This window comes from Astatotilapia calliptera, chromosome 14 (assembly GCF_964374335.1).
Source record: "Astatotilapia calliptera chromosome 14, fAstCal68.1, whole genome shotgun sequence".
Lineage (NCBI taxonomy): Eukaryota > Metazoa > Chordata > Actinopteri > Cichliformes > Cichlidae > Astatotilapia > Astatotilapia calliptera.
In genome coordinates, this window is record NC_137435.1 from 36,391,315 (window position 1) to 36,402,517 (window position 11,203).

At 37.7% G+C, this 11,203-nt stretch overlaps 1 protein-coding gene across 1 annotated transcript in view; it reads left to right on the plus strand.

Moving 5' to 3' along the window:
• fat3a (FAT atypical cadherin 3a) overlaps positions 1 to 6,217 on the plus strand; it is a 170,098-nt gene extending 163,881 nt beyond the window's left edge. Inside the window, exon 30 of the mRNA XM_026192655.2 lies at positions 4,792 to 6,217. Coding sequence (XP_026048440.2) covers positions 4,792 to 5,414 — 623 coding nt within the window. The 3' untranslated portion in view covers positions 5,415 to 6,217. The remainder of the gene's footprint in view (positions 1 to 4,791) is intronic.
• The last annotated feature ends 4,986 nt before the right edge of the window (positions 6,218 to 11,203 follow it).

The window sequence follows — 11,203 nt, forward strand, 5'->3', positions numbered from 1 at the left end:
TCAATAAATTAATTGGTGTGGGGGGGAGTTCAGGATAAAAGCAGCTGGAGTAGGCAGTAATGGTCAGAAATTTAACTGGAGTGATATTTAAAACAAATTAAATACTTCAGTGCAGGTTTTTTTATATATGGGTGGGAATTTAACACGTTAATTGCGATTAATTAATTTGAAAAAAATAAAATGTTAAAAAAATAATGCATTTAATCGCACTTTGCATTCCAAGCAAAGGGGGGCTTTTGTCAATTTCCTGGTATACCGATTACACTGATGCACACATCAGAGCTACAAAAATGGAAGAATCAGAAGAAAGTGCGTTGGTAGGACTGGTCAGAGGCACATTTCTTTTCAAAAGACTACCCGAGGGAAGCCTTGATAAAAGCATGTTTTTGCGCAAACTGTGCAAAAAGGAGTTTGCATACCACTGAAGCACTTACAGCGAGCGCAGAAACTGTCAGAACTGTTAGCACTAGGAGTCCCAGTTCGAGTACCAACAAACTTGATGAAATGACTGGCTTCAGGACTAAAATTAGTAAGTCAACATCGGACAAACTTACAAATTCTCTTGCAAAATGGATTGCTCTGGACTGTTCCTGGCCCAGTGCATCATTGCCTACCTGATGTTTTTGTTCCAAGGTCGTTGGACTCCTCTCGTTTGTTTTCGTCAGGCACGATACTCATGCACCTCCATTGCGTCCATGGGCTCCACTCACAGCCAGTGTTCAGTTGTGTTGTGATGAAGGATAAACCAGGAGTGAGAATCGAGAGCTCTTGTGTCGTCTTTGCCTCCACAGTCTCACTGGGCTAACCAGGTAGACACAGGGCCCATGGCAATATTACTCTGTTTGTGCTGCGGGACCAGATCCTTGGGGTGGACCAATTTTTCTCTCACTGAAAATGCTATGTCAAGATGAACAGAATCAATTTTGGGGGGATTGTCTTAGCTGGATGATTTAGCATGCATCAATTAGATTTTGGATTGATTCTATTTCTTGCATTTTGGAAAATGAAGTTTCACACGCTATTAATGCTCTTATTTTTATTTATCTATTTACTGCATAACAACATAGATTTTGATGATTGGATTTGTCATAAAAATGCTTTGTGGCAGGCAGAGCAGGGCCCAAATGCAGGACTTTGAAGACAGGGAATGAACATAAAATTAGCTTTATTGCTTTATTTCTTTGTGTGACAATAACTAGAACTAATATGGTCAGAATGATATAAAGATGAAGCAAGATTAATTTCTTAGCTTGCTAACTAATTAACCCTGTAATGGCTGTGACGGGCTGTTCTGTGTTTTACCCTCCAAAAGTTGGACGTACTATAGTGACGTCGCCCGTTGGTTTCTGAAGTTCAGTTTGAATCCTGTAAAAGTGTTTCCACCATTGCCCTTGTTGTGGAAATTTTAACAATAACCTGCAACACACCCAGTGAGCTTCATTTGAAGCAGGTTTAATAAACACATTGCAATGTGGAGAGAGCATCCCAGTGAAACACTAGGATCATCTTTGAATTGTGGCCACCGCCCTTACATCTTATATACAGACACAGACACAGAACGCAAACTCTTATATGTTGGCCCCTCTCAGGGGGGCTATACCTTCTCCCTCACAGAGAGAATTATGACCTTGTTTTCTGCTTGGCCATCGCCTAAGGATTTACATCCCTGAAAAGGAGAAGGAGTCCCACTATCTGTTTAACGTCTCCCATTACAATGGCCTCGCTGTGTTAACATTCCACATGCATGCAAACTGGTGACAGGAGTGCTCTTACTATAGTAAAGTGAGAAAGTGATATTACTAAACTAATGTGATATGATTAAATATGTGATTAATACATGAGAAAAGAAATCTGCCTCCACACCGTCTTGGTAAGAAGGGATGAGTCTGACTGTAAAACTGGTTGCTCACTGGCTAAGACGCTATCACTGCAAGGTTGTTAGCCAATGAGTCAGAAAGGATGTACATGAATAGTCATCTTGTTTGAATCATGGCATGACCAAGATTTACAAAATAGATTTAAGTTTTTGTTTTTGAATTTATGCAGAATGAATTTTTTTGTGTGAGTGGTCATTGAACACATTCTCCTCTGAATTAGTAATATTTACTTAAGACTGTCTTTTGGCAGTACTCTGCGATACTCCAACTTTTTTTCTTGATCAATACCTAGTAACGTTTCTCTGTTGGTAAAGTACCAACTGAGTTTGAATACTTTTAACTTATAAAGGCAGCAAATGTGGGGGAGAGCAGTGTGTCTGATGAATCACCATGAATTTAAAAATTCTGAACACATTTTAATGACCACTAAATCCCTGGAATTTTTATTTTCCACAACAACTGATGAACACAGCAAAACCCACCTTTCAGCCTTTTGTCTATATTAAAACTGGGTTTTTTGGAAACCTAGTTTTTATATGTATGTAAATGTGTCTGTCTCAAAAGCATTTGGGTTAGCCTCTGTTTTTTAAATATGCTGTAGGCTATAAATAAAATACATGCAACAGTCAACACAAAAAGGTTCAGACATTTTTCATAGTGCATATTTGAGGTGTATTTTTTCATTTACAACAAATATTTTTTTACACAATTAAGTGAGCTACATACTCATACAGGATACACCTTTGCAGTCTTCTCTCTCCTCTGTCTTCCAGATACATTTTATTATTTCTAAAAGGTGGACTGAGATTGATTTCCAGGTCACAGGAGGAGTATGGAAGACAGAAGAGATGAGAATGCACAAAAACAACAGTAGTGAGAAAAAACGGTTTCCTTTTGTTTTTATCTGATTGTCAGTTTGCATATTCCTTTTGTTGTTTCACCTTTTTGAATTCTGGAATTCTTTTAATTTTTGGATCAGCCAATAAAACATTTTTTTATCGTTCACTTTGCCTGCCTCAGCACTTCTCCATTTGGGAATAACAAGAATAACACTTCTCTCCAGTGTTATGCTTGACTGCCCTTTTCGAAACAGTTTCCAGTGACAACTTTATATACCATCAGCACATTTGTGGAGGAACATTGACATAAAAGAAGCTTTCCCAATAGTTATTTTTATGGTGTATCTATCAGGTGTATAGTCAGGGACAGACCTCATAAATGGTCTGCATTAAAATTAAAAACGAAATCAGAAACAAATGGTTCTTACTGAAATTATTTTGTCTACCTGCTGTATCTTTGTACCCCTATAGCCCTATAGTTTGTCAGTGGTAAATTCCTCATCTCCTTCTCTGGTCAAAGCTTTGTATAGATAAGTTATTCCACAGCTTGTCTTGTGCTGCGCTAAATAGGCCACGGTGGTGACCACTCTACTTTCCACCCTACTGTGCCAGTTCTTGTGTTATTAAGTTTTCCCATTAAGTTTTGTTTGTATTCTGTTTTTATGCATGGAAATCTTTTTTTGTGTTTCACTGGCATTTTTAAACTCATTTTAAATGAAATCTGAATTCAGTTTTCAGAGTCATTAGTCAATTATTCGTTCAGTAAGCCAAACTTAAGTGATAAGAATGAATATTTATGCTATGCCAGAGGACTACAGATACCATGGGAAAGCGTATTCAAGACGATGTATTGAAGTGAGACAGGAAGTTTCTCTTAATCCAAAGAAATTCCATTCCATTAAAACAATTAACCAGTCTAGGTAAGTATATGTCTTGCTGTGATTTCAGGTATGAAAGCTGACCTTAAGATCAAACAATCCACTGGACATACATAGTAAATGGAAGTGTATGCCATGGAAATTGTGACAGTGGTTGGACAAGCAAATATTTAGTCCTTTTTGAAACACCGTAACATAATTTAAATTTGTTTTTATTTTAAGAGCCAGTTCACACAAAGCCTACATTATAGAAAAACCCAGTGATCCCCAGTGGACAAGACAGCTATTTGACCAGTTCTGACCTTTCTGACCTTGCCACTGACTGACAGGAAAGCAAAGAACAAGCACAGAGAAAGAATAGAAACAACATAATAATAAGCATGTGGTAGATTGGTGGGGCAAGTAAATGCTTATTAGAAACGTGCAACTTAAGAGCTGGAATAGGGCTTAATACTTTTGGGAAGAGAGAGCACCAGGTTAATGACATACTGTAGTGGCAAATAATCTTTTTTTAGTAATTTATTCTACAAATCTGCCCCATAAATCATAATTAGAGCTACTTGTCTACTAACTAATAGTTTGATTCAGCTCAATCTTCAGCTCCTCCATGTAAACATTTCCTTGGGCAAGATACCGAACCCCAATTCCATCCATCAGAATGTGTGTATGTTTGTGTTTGTCCAAATGTGTACTGAAAATCCCCCAAACTAAAACGATTTCCATGGAATATACTTAGTCTCATTATAGATGGATAGAGAGAGAGAAGGAGATTTTTAAATGACTTCCTTGCAGATAATTTACAAGATATTTTATAATGCTCTAACTGAACTGAATGGATTTCTACTGTTTTGTTTTTGTTATTATTGTTTGTTTTGTCATTTTATTTATTTCTTTGGGGGAAGGACTGCATGGCTTGTATGCTGCCAATTCTTCAAGAAGTTGAGCATGCTGTCACATTTGTAACACCAATCTGCAAAGTGCATGCCACACCTAACAGGTTTTTTGTATAGACTATGTCTTGTCCTATTCCTGAATTTCAACACTTCCATGTAGTGTTGATGTTACCACGCCCATCTGGGGCTTACTGAAGGCATGTTTCCATGCTCCAATTCCACATTGGAGTGTTTGCTCTTAAATGAATTTTTATCATTTTTACAGTTCAGATTATTGCTAACCATTTCCCCTTCTACCGTCTAGCATATCACTGGGATACATCAGACTGGATGCCAAGCCCGAGGCTCTCAGACATTGAAGAGGTGCCAGGCTACGAGGCAAGTCATGGAAACGAAGTAGCAGGCTCGACCCCTTGCCTTAGCGAAAGTACTCGAGAACTGGAGTCAGATTACTATCTAGGGGGCTATGACATCGACAGTGACTATCTCCCTCCCCACGAAGAAGAGTTCCTTAATCAAGACCAACTGCCACCTCCACTGCCCACAGGTGAGGATTATACTGAGCCCTATGCACCATTTTCTACCAATACACCACTTTCCAAGGAGAGCACACTGAGCACAAGGCATCAGCATGCCAGACCATATTTCCACCCTAGCCAGTACCTACCTCCCCATCAAATACCCACTGGGGAGGCGCCAAATGAAGTTTTTAGCTCTTCAGTGAGTGGGCGAACACCAGGAAATGGGGACACTGATGACTCTGTGTCCCGAAGTATCCGACTGTCCGTTGGTGCATCATCAGCCTCAGACATGTCAACCCCCTGTGGGCTGGATGACTCTGAACATGGCAGTGACTTTGACAGTATGGATGAGCTTCATCGAGGGGTGACCATCATCACGGACTCACAGCAACAGACTGAGGTGTGATTAGCTATACAGCACAAGAGTACCAACCAGTGGGAGCATAGCAGTTGTGCAGATAGAAGATGCAAAGGATTCTGTTATGACTGGGCAAGGTAAACTTCTTCAGCAGTACTAGGTACTGCTACAACTATATACATTAACAGTAATTTTTAAAAATAAAAAATCACCATTTCACCTCACTGAACTGTGACCAACAGAATAACAATATTAACTGGATTGTCAGTTCTAACCCCACTGTGTAGACCAGTTAGGAATGATTTTCCTACTGTAATAGGAATTTACTTGGAATATGAAAAGAATGGGATAGAGAATGTGAACATGAAAGAATGATTATGGACGTGGTAGACAGATTTAAAACAAACAAAACTAAAGGGACAATGATTTAAGTGACACATTTGTATGTTTTTTTTGGTCCTTCGCAGAAGCCCATCGGACAATTTTTTTTCTATTTAAAACAATAAAATAAAATTTAAAAAAATGTACATTTTCCTCCATGCTTTGTAAACTTTGTAGTGTGCTGAACTGTACAGACTGTAAAGTATTTTGACCTCACTGGTGAAAAGTATGAAAACATACTTTAAAAGCCATTTTTGTTTCAATGTAAAATGTGCCCATCCACACCTCACCTGTATGCTCCCTGCTCCAAATCTTTAAAAGACAATTACATTTCAAACTTTCTCTTTCCTTAGCTTGAAAATTAAATTTTTCATGATTTTTTTTTAAAATTCTGTTGTGTGGATGCCAAAAGCTGCTGTAGTTGTTAATGTATGATAAAATCTATTATAATAAATTGTACTAAAAATTGATATTGAAATGTTATGCATACATAAGATAAAGAATTTATGTTCAATTTTTAAATAGAATGGGTATCCTGGGATTGATATTTAATTTTCACCCAGTATTGTTTTATTATAAGGATAACATGCTTACCACCTTCACTGACTATTGTGCTCTGTTCATAGTTATGGTCATCTTGTGTTTTATAATTTCATTAGTTTTATACACATTTATATAACCTCTGCCTTCGGTTCCCTCAAGTACTTTCAGGTCAGTTCAATTTTGAGGTACTCATACATTTAATTGAGAAATGGAGGAGAATATGTTCCTACATCTTTAGAACTGGTTTGGATCAAAGGTGCTGAGAAAAAATATTCCACGCACCTCTGCTTTCTTTAATTTTGTGTGAAACACATTCTAAATTCTATCCTCATGCTAAGATGTACATTCAGATTAAATATAAAATAAAACAAATGCAACCTGAGTAAACACAAAATATAAACTTTTGACTTTTAACCTCATCAAATATCTTAAAGAAATTAAATTTTGCACAATTATTTTTTTCGTTTTTTTTTTTTTGGTTTTTTTTTAAACTGTGAACATATCTTGATGATATCTTATGGGGTTTTTTTGTTGTTGTTGTTTGTTTAGGTTTTTTTGTACAACTATTTTGGGGCCGCAATGTTAATAGTATAGGCAAAAATTGGTCTTTGTTATGAAAATAGTTCTCACATCCATAATGTGTCCTACAAATCCTTTAATATTTTACCAGGATGCCCTCGTGTGTGGAGGATTAGTCGTCTTCTACATTTGAAGTGTAGCTACAGTCTAGTCTCTGAGTCTGTATCTGGGCCATCCCAGTGCATTTTATAATGCTTCTCAGACAAATAAATTTTCTTACTCATCTCTTTTAGAATCCCAAGTCTGGTTCTGATGAAACCCTGTGTTTCTGAAAGTGGTCTGTGTAGGTGATTGAACATAGGTGGCAGTAATTGGTTATGAATGTGTCTACTTCTACAGCATCCAATCAATGCAAATACAAAAAAGCAATCAGTGTTTTTTAGTCATAACTGAAGGCTAAATACTGCTTCACATAGGGTCAATTGGTAGGTTTTACATTACATAATTGCTGCCGCACATACAAATGTCATTCCAGTTTACTTGTCTTACTCAGGTTTTCTTGCTAGAATTTTTTCAAGATGTAGCACAACAGAACCAAGCAACCAAAACAGAACCAAGAAGGGAGTCAAGACTATCATGCAACACTAGTTTGATTCATTCACTATAAAGGTAGGTCACATTTAGGGATGGGTATCGTTTAGGTTTTATCCGATACCGGTGCTTAAACGGTGCTCGAACCGGTGCTTAAAGAATGGAGAACACAAACTTTGTCCAAAAACCTCTCATGTTCAGCTGGGGTTTTTTTGTAAAAATATAACAATGTTAGCCTTTTCTGCAGCTATGTGGCATGGTATCACTCTTGGCTGGAAGCAGTGCTTAATCAATGGAAAAAACACAAACTTTGTCCAAAAACCTCTCATGTTTAACTGTTTTCCACTTTTTCTTTGGTCATTTTAGCCTTTTTGTCCAGGGTGAAGGGAGTATCTGCCATTAAACAAGAAGACAGCCGCATGTAGCTATGATGATGTTTGCTAGTTCACCTTACCTGCATTAATGTAATAACGTGGTTAGCCTACTCAACGTAAATTACACACTAACAACATTAAGCTACTCATGCAGAGAAGAACAGCTGCTGCATCATCATCATCCTCATCATTTCTGCTACACTGGCAGGGCTAGGGGCCAGGACTCTATTCTTCGGGGTTTTGGGGGATGTTGCTCCGGGTCCGATAACTGGCAACCCACCCGACGTGCACGGTGTGAGGTCTCGCAGCAAGCTATCAAATACGGCGCATTTCTCGGCTTTTAAAAAAAACGCTATGCGTCGCCAGCTGTTTAATCGGATTCTTGGTGTTACCTCCTTTGACAGTATCACAGTATCAGCTTAAAGCACTTGTTGCTGCTGAGTTTGCATATTTTGCTGTGAAGTACAGCCAGACTTTTGACCGCTTCGCCTTGGGCATTTTTAATCTGTAGCTCTGCTCTAACAGAACGTACGTACCTGGCCCCGCCTACTATCCTCGGAAACGTAAAATGATTGGCTAGAAGTGTATCACAGCTCAGGAAAAAAAAGCACCGAAATAAAGCACCGAAATGTGCGCTGCTTTTCGGTCTGGTTACTACCGTTTATGTCAGAACCGGTGCCATCATGGCACCGGACACCGGTACCCATCCCTAGTCACATTAGTTGAATGCTTACTTTTCTACTCAACCTGAGGGCTTTATACAGCATTACTCATTCACCCATTCATACAAGCATCTTCTTTCTATGCTTTTTCTACTTTTTCTGTCTAACATCCACATGTATTAATGCTCTGATGGATGCATTCAAGAGCAATTTGGGGTTATTAAAATAAAAATGGAGTGGTGAACCTTCCAACAAGTTGCCAGCCTACCAAAATCGGTCCAAGTTTTCTCCATTTGTTGATAATGAATCTCACTGTTATTCCCTTTTAACCCTTTACAGACTGATGCCAATGCCTTTGTTTTTCATCTTTTCTAGAGCTTCTTTCTGGCATGATGTTTTGCTTCATGATACCATTTATCATACTTCACTTTATCAGACACATTCTATTTAAGTGACTTCTTTATTCAAGAGGTCTGGCAGTGGGGTGGCTGTAGCTCAGGTGGTAGAGCAGGTCATCTACTGGTCGGAAGGTTGGTGGTTCGATTCCTGGCTTCCCCTGCATGCCAAATATCTTTGGGCAAGATACTAACCCCAAATTGCTCTCCGATGCGTCCATCGGCGTATGAATGTGTGTGAATGTTAGCTATAAAGCACTTGGAAAAATGTACTGGTGTTAATGGGTGAATGCACAAGTTGTGTAAAGTGCTTTGAGTGCTCAGATGAGTAGAAAAGCGCTATATAAGAACCAGTCCATTTACCATTTAATCAGGCTTTGCCGTGGCTAGTGAAACTGAACTCAGCTTTCCAATTCATATGGTTTGTCAAAGTTAATAAATGGTTCAAAAAGGAGTAATTACTTTTTCACACAGGGCTGTCCCAGTTTGGATATTGTTTTCTCTCAAAGTCATCATTTAAAAATTACATTTTGTATTTACTCAGGTTATCTTTGTCTAAATTTAAAATTTAGTGGCTGGGATTGACTCCAGCCCCACTGGAACCCTGATACGGAAGAGCACAGATGGATGGATGGATGGATGGATGGAAGGATCTTAAACATGTAAATGTGACAAATATGCAAAAAAAAAAAAATCAGAAGGGAAAAAATACTTTTTCGCAACACTTTTTGAGCACACCTATTTTCCTATTTCGCTGTTCAGAGATTTCACAGGATTCCTCAAAGTTCAACAGGTGCCTGTCTCTGCAAGAACCATTCAGCTCAGCAGTCTCACAGACCCACTTGAAAATGGTCACCATTGTCCCATTTAAAGTGTATATGACATCCCATGTAAAGTTTCACACAAGATTCCCTAAGCTCCCTAAGCTTCCCGAGTTGTTTTGCACTGAATGGAACTGGAGCTTCGTCATCTCGTCTCTCTATATACTGAACTGTATATAGCAGAGATGACAATAAAGTTTACTTTGACCATCTTTTTCTCTTATTTAACAAACACTGGTCAATCTGCGATCCTTCTGACGATATATGTCAAATTTAACCCATAAATTCAATGTAGAATGATTTGCAAAGTATATATAATAAAACAAAGTATGAATGTATGTTTAAAAGTGGCTTATTCACTAAAGCCTTAGTCAGTAAGGCTAAAAAAGTGCCATATAAATGTCAGTCTATTAGTAGTACTTCCAACATTCTTGAAAAATAATGGCAGATTATTATATAGTAAAAATTAGTCTTGCATTTGCCTGTATAATAGTTTCGAAATAGTTTCTAAATGCAGTGCCATATGCTGAAGTTTTACTATAATAAAAGACACAACCTGTCCTGTTAAAACCTTTAAAAAATTGAGCTGAACAATGCAACTGGCATTATACTGTGAGTCTGAATTTTATTCCCACCTTCATCTGGTTTTTTCTTCATTCTGTTTAATTTTTTTTGAGAGTACCTATATACCAGCTTCAGGGAGTAGACATGTTTTAAGGCATTGCAACTGTTATTTTGTAGTACCTTCACCATATCTAAAGAGACAAGTTAGATCCTTATCCAGGTTTACTATATCCTCAAAAATATTTGGCTGCTTCATTTCACCAGTGTACTGTACTATTGTGTGTCTGATCCTGTAAACCAGGCAGCCCCTTTCCTTTGTAAAAGATGCAAATGTGTTTTGAAATTTGTACAGTGTACAGAGCTAGACAAAATTCTGCCTAGATGAACTGCATTTGTGTTTATCATGTGCTATTTGGATGGATGTGGAGAGTTTAAAATTTCAGTTAACTCCATTCCACATCTGTGTGGTCAGTGCTATTTTTACTCTTTAACCACTACCTTTAAGATCCACATGAATGCAAAATCAAATTTAATAGGTTTTGGACAGTATTCTGTTTATTCCATTCCAACATATGTTCTTGCTTTTGATAAAAGATGTTTATGGTAATGCACTTTTTGTACATTTTAATTAAATTCTGATATTGTTTTCAGGTTGTCTGGTGGTGGTAGTGGGGTGGGGGTTCCCCCCAAAACAGGCACTTAAAAATCTGCCACCAATCTACAGAAATTATGTACAATAAGTAAAAGAAGTGTATTTTTAAAGAGTCTTTTTAAAACTCAGTTCAGAAAATACAATATTATTTTGCACCATTTCAGCTGTCCTCAATGCTAAAATAAATCCTTACAACACTGTTTACACTTTATCATGTTAAGTACACACAACTAGCATATGCTACTACTTCATAAAGTATCATTCATGTCCTGCTGTTATCCAGAAAGCTTAATGGTAGCCTAAATAATGATACAATGATCTTCAATAGTATATTT